This window comes from Ursus americanus, chromosome 34 (assembly GCF_024610735.1).
Source record: "Ursus americanus isolate L20-20 chromosome 34, mUrsAme1.1.p, whole genome shotgun sequence".
Taxonomy (NCBI): domain Eukaryota; kingdom Metazoa; phylum Chordata; class Mammalia; order Carnivora; family Ursidae; genus Ursus; species Ursus americanus.
In genome coordinates, this window is record NC_142160.1 from 13,487,531 (window position 1) to 13,503,032 (window position 15,502).

General features: G+C 41.3%; 1 protein-coding gene across 1 annotated transcript in view; it reads left to right on the forward strand.

The window, feature by feature from the left end:
• GDA (guanine deaminase) overlaps nucleotides 1–15,502 on the forward strand; it is a 69,226-nt gene that overhangs the window by 43,648 nt on the left and 10,076 nt on the right. The window contains exons 5-10 of the mRNA XM_045772408.2: nucleotides 708–813; nucleotides 2,255–2,282; nucleotides 3,458–3,565; nucleotides 6,065–6,172; nucleotides 8,948–9,045; nucleotides 11,479–11,546. Of these exons, the coding sequence (XP_045628364.1) occupies nucleotides 708–813; nucleotides 2,255–2,282; nucleotides 3,458–3,565; nucleotides 6,065–6,172; nucleotides 8,948–9,045; nucleotides 11,479–11,546 (516 nt within the window). The remainder of the gene's footprint in view (nucleotides 1–707; nucleotides 814–2,254; nucleotides 2,283–3,457; nucleotides 3,566–6,064; nucleotides 6,173–8,947; nucleotides 9,046–11,478; nucleotides 11,547–15,502) is intronic.

A 15,502-nucleotide genomic window follows, 5' to 3' on the forward strand; every position in this document is an offset into this window, starting at 1 on the left:
GACTGTGGAGAGGTTCGAATATGCATCAGATACTCAAAGATTTTGAGCCAGCTGAGGTATGTGATGAAGGGGGAGTTTCACGGAGGAGTAATCTAATGGCCAGGTGTTACGCTGAACTACCGGGAAAAGAGAGAGGCAGAAAGACTTTCACAAGACTCCTGTGACAGAGGCAGAGACATTGTACAAACGATATCACCCCATGTAGCTTCAGCGTTCTAGCTGAAATAAAATTTCTTTAGGACCTCTAATGAGGACCGGGTTCCTTAGTGCTGAGAGCTGCTCGTAGGACGAAGTCAAATTCCCCACTGATGATAATATTGGCATTGCTACGGTTAAGAAAAATGGCAGTATCTTTTCTAAGCCCTACATGCCAGGCACTTTGTATACATTATTGTGTATATTCCTCATAGCCCTACACATAACAGAGGGCACTGGGCACATACAGGTTCAGACCTTAATCACATATTATCACTGTCTTGGTTAGTAATCCAAGGAATAAGGAGTCAGTGGAAGACCTTGAACTCCTGACAGAATTTGGTGTGGTTTTGTTGTCATTATTGTTCTTAAATGCTGAGATGATCTTCTGCATTCTCCCTTGTGTTTTCCTAATGATTTTAATTGAACTGTGTTTTCTAAAGGCTCGGGAGGGATATACTGTTTGGGGGAAAAACACATGACTTCAGATTCTGTTCGTGTGTGCCTCACAGATAAATTTGGGCAGCGGGCATTTGTGGGCAAAGTCTGCATGGATATGAATGCCACTGTTCCAGAATACAAGGAAACCACTGAAGAATCAGTCAAAGAAACAGAGAGGTACGTGCGTCTTGACTGGCCTTGCGGGCGGCCCCTCTGAGGCACTGATGGAGTTAGAGATGGAGAGAGGCAAGCTCTGCGAACCAGGCACATAGGTCACTGTGTGGGTTTGCCCTGCTCGAAGCACGTGGTCTGGTCCTAAAGAAAGTGGTGCATGTCAATACCATTTTGAAGCCTCTGGGAACTTGTTAGAGTCCTAGACTGACTACCTTTGTGAAATGAAGGATTCTTTTTAAAAGTTAATGATTTACCACTTCTCTGTCCTTTATCATCGATGGAGTCTTCTCCTGTACATTGAACTTGCTTTAAATGTATGTCGTCTGCACATCAGATTACCTTTGGCGGCGGGGTTATCCTCTTGCCTGAGATCATGAGCTTTGGTTACGTTCTTTTGAGATGACATTGCGATAATCTACGGATCCCCGAAGTACTTTACCTACATTTCTTTAATGGCTTTTCCATAGTCCCTTGAGGATTTGATTAGACAAGGAATTGCGTTGTATGACATTCAGCATCCAGAAGAACATTCTTTAAATGTAAATCTTCCGCAGGACTTAACCTATCCTGATGCTTTAGAAGCCCAAACTTTTCTACAATTCCAAACCTCCTTCACCTTAAATGTGTCCTCTGAAAAGAGTGACTCAGGAACCACCACCTGCTCACAGAAAGAGCGAAGCATGCACCTTGCTTTTATCATTGGCCGCATGCTGAACTGTTCTATGGATGTGTGTTTGTGGTCATAGTAAACCTTAATCTGCATTTTATTCTGAAACGAAGGACCACCAGAAGGCAGAAAGCTAGCTAGTAAATTTTTTCAGTTGGTGCACAAACAGCTGTCTCATAGGCCCTATGGATACCACCATCCCTGACTGCCACCCCCCATCCCATCTGGTCCCATTCCTCCCCGCCCCCCTCCATTTCACAGCCACCTCTGAACTATTCCATCAGCCTTACTCCAACATCTGTGCCCAGAAGGACTCAGCCTTTGAAAATAAGTGATGATACTGAGTGAGAAAATAGCTTTCACTCTATAAAGGAAAATGAGGAGGAGAGAGCCCTATGGCTTCTAAATGCCTCCAGGTGCCTAGGATTCCATGACTCTAATATCCACAGAGCATAAGATCCTGCAACATTCCCCCAAATAGAACTTAAGCCAGTGGAATGGCTTGAGTGCTGTGGGAATATTCACGAACAGCCCAGCTGATGTTAGAGGATAAAATTGCATTCCCCTGTGATTTTGGACTCTTATCTCTCTGGCTGCAAATGAGAAAGCAGAGTAATTACTACTTGTTAATCTTTAATTAGTGGTGGTGAAACATGTATGGCATTAGAAATGTTTGCATGGAAATTAAGACATGTAAGGATCATGTTTTCACCCTTTTTAAAAATCTATTTAAAAATGCCAACATTTTCTATCTTCCCATTTGTTGCTTTATTTCAGGTTTGTGTCAAGAATGCTCCAAAAGAACGTAAGTAAGCTTGTTCCCAGCTTGATTTTGGATTGCTTTTGTGTCATTTGTGAGATTTGTTATTAAGTTGTTTGGTAAAGATTAGTGTGTGTACATTTGGCTTATTCCATGCACACAGAAATATTTTCCCAGAGCCTTCAATTGTTTTTACAGTGGGCCTATCAACACCGCTCTGTGAGGTTGGGCTTTTTTGTCTTCTCAGTGGTTTTCCCTTCCTCTTCCCTGGAACCTTCTAATCACACAGGACTGGTCCCTGGGGAGGTGGGAGAGGGCTTCATGGACGTGAACAGATTGGGAGTAACGTAAAGTTGGCTACGCCAACATTGGCTCTGGCTTCTTATACTCCCTGATCTGGTCTGGAGCACAGGTGGTGTCCACCATGATGCCCCAGCCATTGGCTGCCTTGGTCCCTAACGTGTGGTATGTTACATGGCCTGCAGGCATTCAGCTGGGCACTCGACTTTGCAGCGCCCTGGTGTTGATGAGCCTACAGAGGCAGTGCTGTTTCCTCCCCACTCCAGCAGGCTGGTTCTTAGCTCTATTGTGCAGTCTCGTAGACTGGCAAGCCAGACGTTCCCTTACCACCTTCTGAGGTCTAACTGGAAACCATGAGAATCCTATTACTTTCAGTCTAATCTTGGGAGAACTAGGTGGAGCTTTGTGGGTCCTCATGCTCACCACCCCTCTTTTGAGCCCTTGTCTCCTGCTCAACCTTCACTTTGGGTGACACCAGAGGCAGTGCTGCCACCAAACGACCTGAGGGAGGCTGTGGCCCCACTCCTCCCCCAGGTGTAGATGGGGAATAGGCCACCACTTCACTTCGAGTCTCCCCACAGCAGCCTTCTTTAGAGGTCCTTCTGCTTCCCATTTCTCTTCATGAAGGCCTCCCAGTCAAGGTCTGAGCCTTCACGTGGATGTGGGACTGGGACTCTCTGTCATTTGAGACGGAATCTTCTTCCATTGAACTTGGTGCTACAGAATATTCTCTCTGTTGTCCTCAGCCAGGAGCTGTTTCCATGAAATCCACGACTTCCACCCACTCTTAGAATGGAGGACTATCCCCCAAAATGAAGACATAAAATATCAGATTGTATGATATGCATGTTGGGGTAAGCCACACATTGATGATATCCATAGTTTCCTTACCAACTTTTTTTTTTAATTATTATTTCCAGTATTCTAGAGTGAAGCCCATAGTGACACCACGTTTTTCCCTTTCCTGCTCTGAAACTTTGTTGGGTAAACTGGGAAACATGGCGAAGACCCATAATTTGCATATCCAGGTGGGTGTTTTTCTCCTGTTTGTGTCCCTTTCCAGACCTGCAAGACTTTTCAGTACCCTAAATTCTGGCAGTCATCTATAGTTCTTCTCCAGAGATATCGTAGAGAAATAGCATCAGAGGACAGGAAGGGCTCTTACAGACGTCACCTAAATCCACTTCTTTAATTTCTCAGATAAGAAACTTGAAGTTCCTTTACCCTCCATCTTCTCTGATCAGGCTTGAAGAGACAAGGACATCATACGTAACCAAGCCAGATCAGTAACACACTGGTTACCTGTTCTCCGTAGGATAAATTTAATTCGTTTCTTTCCTACTTCTCTCTTTTATTTGAGCCTTTTCTCAGTGTTCTAGTCCTTCATTTTTGGAGGAACCACCTATTATTTGAAAAGCAAAAAGAACCTAATTTCTACCTTACAAAAATGCATTTAAAAGCCCTTTTGTTCTGAGTTTCTTAATTTAAAAATCAGGAACAAAAAAGTATATCTTACTTTGTCATGAAACGGTTGGAATTTAGGAATGAAACACTTTTTAAAGCTTCCAGCTGGGTTAAAATTGGGAGTTGCAGGCTCCCCTTCCCCCACCCAAGCTTCATTACAGACTGCACTAAAATGTTCCCTCTTAAGAGTTGACTATCTTAAAACAAAGGGCAAGTTAGGGGAAAGGCAACACACTGATTCTTTATCGTGTGGAGGGTATTTTGTTTTGTTTAATAAGATTTATTTGGTTGGGACTCATTAACTATTCTTGTCGACCCCTCCCCCTTTTGGGGGGACTGTGATATTTGTGTTTTTTATTCAATCTCACACAACTGTAGGGAAAGAAAAAGTTTTCCCAGACCTTTCTTAGAGTCCCTGGTTAGGTCCGAAAACTAAATTGACAAAGATTAATAGGAGAAAAGCATTCAAATGCGTTTAATATAAGTTTTACATGATACAGGAGCCCTCATAAGGAAATGAAGACCCAAAGAAAGAGATAGGAGCATTTCTAGGCTACGTTTGGTGACAAGTGCACAGTCACGGAGGAATATAATAATTCGTTTTGGATTCTTTTGGACATCCCTTTGTCTTCAGAGATAAGGATACTCCTTTCTTCCAACAGTGGGCACTCCTCAACATAAAAGCTTTATGATCTGTTTCAGGGAAGAAGGTCAGAATGACCTTCAGCTATTTTCCTTCAGCTTAAAATACGCAATATGCCACAATGCCATATCTGGAGGTAGTGTGTCCTGAACTCCATGAACACAAAACAAAATCAAGTATCTCCTTGCTGGGGATGTATGCACATGTGCGTGTGCATTTTAGCATTTACTCAAATTTATCAAAGTGAAAAGAATCATCTGGTTATCCTTTTTTCTCTTCAGATGCCCGTGCATTTCTTCAGTGCTCTAGATTTCCTTGAGGCCAGGATAGAGCTCACCCCCTAGGTGGAACACTCTATTTTTAGAACATTGCAATTTTTTCTCTTATTTCTTTGGCTCACACTCTCCCTCATGGAGAGGGGGGAATGGCATTGCCATTCTTGGAAGTGGCAACTTGCTCATGAGTTTTTTCCCATAATATGTACTCATCACCAGTTGGTCTGGAAGGATTTTGTTTTAGGCAAGGGGGTGGGGTGGTTACACATAAGTGTTGTGTCTCAAAAGTACTTTCTGCCCTCTCAGGGTTTATGGTGCCCTGGAGAAAGACTGGCGTGGGGGCCACGACTCATTTGTTTTGATTGGATGTGGATTTTTATGGGCTCCTTTTTTTGGCGATGGTAGGATTGTCTAGCTCAGTTATTTTCAAACTGTTTTCTGTAGAAGAACTCTGGAAGCTGACGAAGGGGACAGAACGGGAACAGGGCTCTAGAGTCCCAGTCCTGCTTCCTGAGAGGCAACTTGTTTATGCCTTTTACATATTGGGTTTCTATGAATTTTTATATGAATAACATACTCAAAGCTGAAAGAGTTTAGAAAATCACTCATTCAGTCCAACCCTTGTATTTGAGAGATGAGACTATGGAGACCCAAAGGAAGGAACTGACTCACCCTGAGACACACAGCTGGACTCAGAACTTGGGCTAACATTCAGCTGTCCTTGTTCAGATTCCAGCTTTCTTATGAGTGAACCATGCTGTCTGCCCTTTTACGGCCACGAAACTCTTTTCTTAAATGGCCATTACCAGAAGAGGCAAGTTGCCACAAATAGCTAGGTTCTTGATTCTCTTCAAGTACTTTTTATTTTTATTCATACTTGCTACAGAAAGAATATAACATGAGTTAAGGTTAGGGCTAGAACCTTACATATTCTTGTAATTATCATGTTCACATTCATAGTTTCAATTTCATATCGATGTGATATTGTATATAATATGTATAATTGTTTTCAATAAAACACATGTAACATCTTTGTTGTCTTACATAGGCAAGTAGAAGCCATCCTTATCGTTTTGGGGTAGGAAGTATAATTTCTAATGGTATTTCACATTAGAAAATTGAAAATATTATTTCTTTTCTTGTAGAGCCATGTAAGTGAAACTGTCAATGAAGTTGAAGCTGTGAGGAACTTATTTCCTGATTATAAAAACTACACAGATGTGTATGATAGAAACAATCTTCTGACAGATAAGGTACATTGCATATCGTGACATAATCTGTGTCAACTAGGGCATATTTATCTACTTCTAAAAATCTCAGTAATTAGGGGGCAGAGGGGAAAAAATTGAAATAATAAAATAAAATCTCAATGGTAATCTTCAGACTTCTCCATCATGAGTGCATTTCCCAGACTAGAGTAGAGCTCAGAGGATGTGCATGCGTGGGTGTATAGTTAGAGATCGGCCTGCAGTTTCATCCCAGTAAATAAAGCTCCAGGCTTCTTTGAGGGTGGGGATGTCATTTGGTGCAAGCACATTTTGTCAGTATCCATTAGAATGTAAATGCGCATTCCCTTGAGTTACCAGATGCACTTCTAAGGAGACGTTCTGTAAGGAATATGAATAGGAATGTAATTAATGTGAAAGTTCGGAAATGTCTATCAGTGGGTGATTGGTTAGATTATAGAACATCCATAATTAAAATTTTATCCAACATTCACAAGAATGATGTATACAGACTTACGAGGAAGACTATTTAAAGGGTATTGTTTGATGTATGGGTGGGAGCATGCTCACTTAGAAAAAATTATCTGGAGGGGCACCTGGGTGGCTCCGTTGGTCAAGCATCTGACTCTTGATTTGGGCTCAGGTCAGGGTCTCGGGCTCTTGGGATCAAGCCCCGCCATCGGGCTCCGTGCTGAGCATGGAGCCTGCTTGGAATTCTCTCTCTCCTTGTCCCTCTGCCCCTCCCCACTTAGGCACCCTTTCTCTCTCTGTCTCTTAAAAAAGTGATTATCAGGATACAAACACTGAGTGTGATCCTCCTGAGGGAGAAAACAGAGGACTTTTTACTCTTTATTTTTAATGTGGGATTGCTTTTAAAAAAATGAGTAATACTTTCATAATTAAATAATTTCACATTAATTATAATTAATATAGTGACGAGACACTTCGTTACAACAGTATACCCCTTGGCCTTGGCCTTCAATGAATTGTACAAACGGCACGGAGAGTTGAACCTACTGCACCAAATAAATTCTTCGGGGCCATGAACAGAGGGCTGAATATGACTAATCTGAAAGGTTAATACTCTACATAGATCTTGTAAATGCTACGCCATAATTTTCAGCCTTCTCTACATATATTTCCATGTGATTAATAAATCAACCTGCTATTTGCGTGTTAATTTTATTTGCACAGAGTTTGGGAAAATGTTATTTTATTAATAATTCTTTGGTCACTGAACTGTGCCTCCCAAAGGAGAAAGCTGTCTGGAAACAGGTTTTGAACTGAAGGAAAAAGAATTTTGAAAGAGTGAAGCCTTTTTTTTTTTAATTTTAATTTTTTTCATGTGAGTACAGCTGACACACAATGTTACATTGGTTTCAGGTACACAACATAGTGATTCAACTTTCCTATGTTATGCTATGCTCACAAGTGTGGCTACCATCTGTCACCATACAACCTATTACTATGGACTGTTTCCTAGGCTGTGCCTTTATTTCCATGACTTATTCATTCCATAACTGGAAGCCTATGTCTCCCACTCCCCTTCTGTCGTTTTGCCCATCCCCCCACACCTTCCCTCTGGCAACCATGTTTGTTTTCTGTGTTTACAGGTCTGCTTCTGCTTCTGTTTGTTTGCTTATTAATTTTTCTTTGTTTTAGATTCCACATGAGTGAAATCATATGGTATTTGTCTTTCTCTGTCTGACTTATTTCACTTAGCATAATAACTTAGCATAACCTCGAGGTCTATCCACGTTGTTGCAAATGGCATGATCTCATCTTTTGTTATCGCCGAGTGATATTACATTGTATGTATACCACAAGAAAGACTTAAATCCTATTCAGGAAAACCCACAAATATGATCAGGACTCAACAGAGAAGTGTGGTATGTGGGCAGTGCCTGCCTTCTTGGATCAATTTTATCTTCCAAATTAATGCATATAAAATATTATATTTCCTAATTTTTGTGAAAATGTAAATATAGGTGATTGAACAGTTTATTTGGTTGTGTCAACTATACTCCAATTTAACTAAGACTTAAAAAATAGATAAATAAGGATTATTTGGTTTTAGGTATCAAAAGCATCGGTGCCCGTATTTAGTTAGGAGCAGAAATACAGAACAACTCTTCCCAGGATTACGCCCACAGCTTCCATGTGCTGACAAAGGAAAGCTTACTTCTAGAAAGTTCTGATTAAGATAGGAACAAGCACACCCCACCCGTTGCTCACCATGTGGAATTAGAAAATAAAGTAACTTGGCTGTTTTCTAAAATGAAGATGAAGGCTGCGTCGTATCTTTGAGCTGGGCCGATAGCCTACCCTGCAGATCACCTGGACCCTTGTTATTTCATAGATAAAAAAAAGAAGAAAAAAAGTAAGATCCACGTATTGGCCAACATTGTAATTCAATGTTTTTACCGGCCTTTTTGAGGGGTAACTTGTACACAGGATTCTATACATGCCCGTCGTCGTAAAGGCTCTTGTGAAGAGGCTCATGACGTCACAGCTTCTGTCTGTACCTGTAACATCTTGCACTGAGTGAAGACTAATGGGAACATTTTTTTAAAGATTTTATTTATTTGAGAGAGAGCGAACGGTGGGGAGGGGCAGAGGGGGAGAAAGAGAGAAAGGAGCAGACTCCCCGCTGAGCAGGGAACCCGATGCGGGGCTGGATCCCAAGACCCTGGGATCATGACCTGAACCAAAAGCAGGCGCTTAACTGACTGAGTCACCCAGGTGCCCCTCTCGGAAACATTTTTAAGTGGTAAACTCCACACAGGATACTCTTCTCTCCAGACAGTGATGGCGCATGGCTGCTACCTTTCTGCAGAGGAACTCCAGGTGTTCAAGGAGCGAGGAGCAGCGATCTCACATTGCCCCAATTCTAACTTATCGTGAGTAGGCAATAATCGGTTGTTAGGTGATGAGCATTTGGGTTGCGAATTAGCAGCCCAAATACCTTTGTTTTCTCAGTCGTGCCTCCAGTGTCCTGTCCCTCTTCGAGCTTTCCGTTTGATTGGGACAGGAGCCAGATAGACACATGGAGGCTTACCTGTGCCTCAGTGGGGAGAAAGAGCACTCAAAAGAGGATACTTTTGGCAGAGTGTGCATTTGAAGAACACAGCATCTCTTAAAATTTCTGAAACTTTGCACAAAATGGGACAATAGGAAGTATAACAGAAAGAGTTCAAAACCTAAACCATTTCGGGGTTTGCGCTAAGGACCGCAAGAACGCACATGCCAGCCAGGCGTTCCGGGGAGAGGGTACTGACTTTGCACGGTCTGCGGTCAGGGGAAGGTGTAGTGTGGCCATAAGCCAACATCCAACAGTGTGTATCATGCTGCTGGATCCCACAGGGTGCCAGTTCACGTAGGAGGGCTGTGTCCTGTTGTAATTCCCCAGAATGCAAAGCTTTATTTATAGTTAGTTTTTAACCCTTTGAAAGGTCGTAGATCCGTAATGAGTAGGATGAAAATTATGGCCTGTATTTTCAGGAAAAAGGTCGCGGACACAGAAACGTTACATCTAATTTCAGGGAATTCATAGATCCCATGATACTGATTCCTGGATGCTGGGTTAGAATCCATGCTCTAGGATTCGATACAGAAAGGATCTCATTTCTGGTGCTAGTTGATCCAGAATAGAGCTCCTCCCACTTAGGGGCAGGTTTAAATGGATCGTTCATATATTCATTCAGCCAATTTATTTCGCTTCTGCTAAATTTCTGGTTTTTCGAGGGTTACTTTGTATCCTCTCTTGTTTTGAGTTCTTGCAGAAACAGACCATGAGACAATTCATGTACAAGTAGTTTATTTGGAGGTGATCTCAGGAGGTTGGTTGGTAAGACAGAGAAGGGAAGGAAGTCAGTAAGAGCACATCATCAAGAAAGTTACCACTGTGGACTCCTGGAGTTTAATTCTTCCAGAAAACTCAGGGAACCAATGTACAAAACAGACCTCAAAGTCATTCTGCCCAAGGGGTGAGGAAGCGAGGATAGTTATTCCCACACACCTATCAGTTATTTGTGGAGGGCTGCTGGGTGAGGTGAACTCCTGGCCTTCCCCACACAAGGGCAGAGCAGGCTCTGTGATGGGGAAAGAGCCCCGAGCTAGAGCTGGAGGTGTTGGCAGTTGGAAGCCTAGGGAGTTGGCGAGCAAAAAACGATACCTGTCAGAGACAGTATAGGAAAGGCATGAGAGCCACAGAGCTATATTTCTGGTGCATTTTGAGAGGTTCCAGAGCCTTCTGGTTTTCAGATATAAAGTAGTCACACATGACAGGGAATCTTGGCTATATGTATGGCTAGTGACCATAACTATGGTCTAGTGACCAGATGGGGAAAGGATTTAACATCCTGTGGGGTAAAATCTAAATTTTTAAATTTAGATTTACAAATTGAGGTTGGAAGTTAAATTTCTTTATGGATACATTTCTGTTTAGATGGTCACTGCTGTTCTTTCTCCAACAACTTTGAAAGATTTATTGCACGTGCATTGGGGATTTGACAGTGATGGTTACATGTATCTTCAAGGAGACCCCTGTGACATTTGCATCTTCTCAGACTTCTAAGGAACACTTTAGTTTTCCTTTGTTTCTATAGAAGGGTGGCACATCTAATAAGCTCAGGGTCATAATGTCCAGAATTCAGCCTGGAACCTTCTCTCCTAGCTGCTGTGGTCCTCAGCAGCAGCCTGTGAACTCTCAGACCCTGACTCATCACCCTGCACCCCCTTTCCCAGAAGTACCCTCCTTCTTTGATTTTGCAAGTCACTACTCATTCAGGGTAACAAAGTATCCCAGAAAGATAGGAAAGACAATGCTTTATAATTTCTACTTCTGAACATAAAAGGATGTGTTGGTTAAAACAAAATGCTGAAGACCAATAGACGTTTGAACAAACTGCAAGATTGAACTTCTTCATTCATTTTTCCTTACAAATGATCCCATTTTCCTTCTGTTTCTTGCTGCGTTGTACCCTCCTGAGATTAACCTCAACCCAATGAGTAAAGCTCCTTTATGATCGTTTTTTTGCTCCGGGACTCAGATGATCTGATTTGGCTAATGTGTTTGTGTCAACATGAGAGCTGTTAGGACAGGAAACACAATTTTAGAGAAATCACCATCAACCCAATGAGTAAAGCTCCTTTATGATCGTTTTTTTGCTCCGGGACTCAGATGATCTGATTTGGCTAATGTGTTTGTGTCAACATGAGAGCTGTTAGGACAGGAAACACAATTTTAGAGAAATCACCATCATTATTGTTGGTGTCCTTTTTTTGTTGACAACACATGATCTCCTCGTCCTGATTGTCTCCTCTCTCCACAGGCTCAGCAGCGGCTTTCTCAATGTGCTAGAAGTCCTGAAACATGACGTGAAGATAGGGCTGGGTACAGGTCAGTAGTTCGCTATTTGGACATGGGCAAAGTGGTCAAGTAAGTGCATAACTTTATGATGTGACTAATTTTCTGGTAACAGTTTTAAAAATTAGTTTTCTTATCTGGTAGTACTGTCTTGAGCTAATAAAGGGGTGGGTTGGCAGCAGTAAGAAAACGTCTACAAAGGGAGACGTTTTGATGACGCTAACCTCCTGAGGGCCATTATCCTCACCTAATGCTCAGAGGTTGGTGATAAAGGGTAAGTCCTTCTAAGGTGCTGTAGAGGTTTGTTGTTTTTTGGTTTGTTGTTGTTTTTAAACTCCTTGATTTTTCTTCCCCTTTTGTTCGGTCCTTCTGGCTAGGTTTTGATGGTTTGGATTTGTATGGTTTTAGTTTTCAATAACTGTGTCATCACAAACATTGTCTCATAAGAAAATTATTTGACCTTGCCATAGGGAGCAGAGATTCAGTCCATGCCAGCATTGAGAACTTTGAGCCATATTAAGAACTTGCTTTGCTTTTGAGCAGTGTTTAACAAAATGAGATTCCAATTCCCACAGGCAGTCTGTTTGCTGGGTTGAAGGACATTCTAGGTGGCTGATGAATTAGTGATTTTTTTTTCCCCATTGGACATTTTCATTGTTTTTCCTGAGTGTGTGCAGTGCTGCTCACTTTAAAAGTATGGGACAGGCCCAAAGGTCTAGGCACATCTTCTGTGAACCTTTTATTACTGTGGGTGAATAAACTAAAAAAATTTTTTTAAATGGGCATGGGGTGCAGGGATTTCGTTTCCATTCTTGATGCATTTGTCTTCCTGATACTTAAGAGCATTGGGTGTCCGTGTATTGACAAAGATGGTTGTCATCGTTTTCCGCAATCACTCACGTCTGTTAATTTTATACCAGCATTATTGGTAAGATATACAATAAAACAAAATGAATTATTAATATTTTTAAAGAGGTATGCTAGATTAAATGTTCTCCCCAATTTTATATGAGTCAAAAGAATTCTTATTTAAAGCTTCAGTCGTTGAGAGTGTGGTAATACTTGGATATAGTCATAGGTGTTAAGGTGGTTATTTTACTTTCACAGAAAAGCTTTAATAAGAAAAAACATGGCTAAGAATTTTTTACACACTAGTCCATTAATGAAAAATTTTATAGACAGCCAAAAATCAGGTAGGTATTGCTTTCCAGCTTTCTAGGAGTTGGTCTCCATGATTTAAGTTCATCATATAACTTCCAGTTCTTGACTTTGGGTTGGAGAGTGATGGATAAAATGTTTAGGTAAAGCTTTGTCACTTACTAGCTGTAAGACTTTGAACAAACTTCCTTAATTTCCTAAGACTTCATTTCCCTAATTTCTGTAAAAATAACAACAGTTATAACTATGTCTCTCTTACAAGCTTGTTTTGAGACTTAAATGAGAAAAAAAATGCATGCAAAATTGTTAGCACATACTTGGCACTTTGCACTAGTCGATAAAGACTGGTTTAAAGGGAAAGAGCAACGTTGGTGTATGGACCACAGGTTTGATGATATATGATGTATCCCCTTATGAATTGAGAGAATGCTGTCGCATTTTACATAGTCTCTGTTGCAATAGCCCCACTATGCTCCAGTCTTCCTGAAACATGACCTTTATATATCAACCTGCATGTCCCCTGTAGGCTTCAGAAGATCATTTAACCTTATACTATGGGCAGAGAGCAGGTCCAAAAACGGTTTGTTCACCCTGTCTCTAACACGTGAGGCAGATCTGGACTTTCTCAACTATTAGGAGAAACCCACATAAAGTTTAGCAAAAATATTGCAAAATAAGACAAAGTCATATCAAAAAGAATAAGGGGCACCTGGGTGACTCAGTCAGTTAAGCGTCCAACTCTTGATTTCAACTCAGGTCATCATTTCAGGGTCCTGAGATCGAGCCCCACGTCAGGCTCCACACTGGATTTGGAGGCTGCTTAAGATTCTCTCTTTCCCTCTCTCCCCCTCCCCATTCACACGCATGTTCACACACTCTCTCAAAACAAAACAAAACAAAACAAAACAAAAAAACAAAACAAAAACCCAACGAGAAGATGAGCTTATCTCTGAAAATGATCTACTTCAGGATGTCGAAGAAAATCTTAGAAAATTGCCATCATCCTTTGAGTACAAGAAGACATAGTACTATGAAAAGACCACAAGTTGTGATGGAAAAGGAAATTTTTTAAATGAAAGAAGTAAACGGGGAAAAAGGGGCACCTGGGTGGCGCAGTCGTTAGGCGTCTGCCTTCAGCTCAGGGCGTGATCCCGGAGTCCTGGGATCGAGCCCCACATCAGGCTCCTCTGCTGGGAGCCTGCTTCTTCCTCTCCCACTCTCCCTGCTTGTGTTCCCTCTCTCGCTGGCTGTCTCTATCTCTGTCAAATAAATAAATAAAATCTTAAAAAAAAAAAGTAAACGGGGAAAAAAAGAGTGAGAAGCATATAGACAATCCTACATGATTGGAGGGAGGGTAAATTTTATAACCACTTTGGAAAACTGTTTGGCTGTTTCTCATAAAGTTAAAGATTCATCTGCATATGACCCATAATTCCGTTTTGGGATATTTACCCCAGAGAAGTGAGCACATATGTTTGCAGAAAGTTGTACATGAATGTTTATATCAGCTGTATTTATAATAGCCCCAAACTAGAAACAATCCAAAATCCTGCAGACAGGGGAATGGATGTGCAAACTGTGGCAAATTCATAGAGTGGAGTGCCACTCGGCATTCAAGAAAGTAGAAACCACTGATCTGTGTGAAACAAAGGTAAATCTAAAAATATTGTGTTAAGCGAAAAAAGCCAGGCACAAAAGAGCACATGCTGTATGTCTCCATATGCATGAAACCTAGGGACCAATAGAGCTAACATTATGTTGATAGAAAGCAGAAAGTGGGGGCGCCTGGGTAGCACAGCGGTTAAGCGTCTGCCTTCGGCTCAGGGCGTGATCCCGGCGTTATGGGATCGAGCCCCACATCAGGCTCTTCCGCTATGAGCCTGCTTCTTCCTCTCCCACTCCCCCTGCTTGTGTTCCCTCTCTCGCTGGCTATCTCTATCTCTGTCAAATAAATAAATAAAATCTTTAAAAAAAAAAAAAAAGAAAGCAGAAAGTGGTTGCCAAGGGTTGGGGATGGGGCAGGGAGGGGAATTGACTAGAAAGGGCCGTGAGAGAGTTTGCTGGAGTGAAGGAAATGTCTAATATCTTGTCTTTCTGAAAGGTAGTTAAATGGCTATGTACAATTGTTAGCATTCATCAAACTGGACACCTGAGTCCTGTGCATTTTATGTTATCTTAATTATATTTCAATTTAAAAATAACAAGCCATGTAGGAAACTATGAAAGTAGCACTATTGGTAGCACTATTAAATTGGTGATGTGGAAAACAAAGTTGTTCAAAGATCAAAGGGGGTATTTGAGGATGGTCCACATGGAACATAGAAAGAATAACACCAACACGGGGTTTTCCCAACCCAGGATCCAGAATAAATGGAATAGAGGTTTTGAAGGATAAATCTTTTCTGAGCTTAAGAAAGAACTGTGTATTATATTCAAAGAACTTACCCTGTTCTAGGCTAAATCATAACTGATTGGCAAGGTATTGGAATTACAAAGAAAAAGAAAAAAAAAGTCCTAAAATATTGAGGCAGGGAAAAAAGTCAGTTATCAATAAAACAATTAAAAACCAGTTTGGTTTTGGGTGTTTTTGCTGGCATGAAAAATAGCAAGAACAAGAAAGAGTTTGGAGCCATATGGTTGTTACTCAATATTATATTGGACGAGATTCTCCCTCATGTGCGAAGGCAACAAAATTCTCCAATGTATGAAGTTTTGGAAAACATTCTCCCCATGAACTCTTGGGAAAAATTACTTGAAAATTTACAGCATTCAATGAGTTATGAGACACAACAATGGGCCAAGGTCTAGGGAAGTGATGGGACAACAGCATA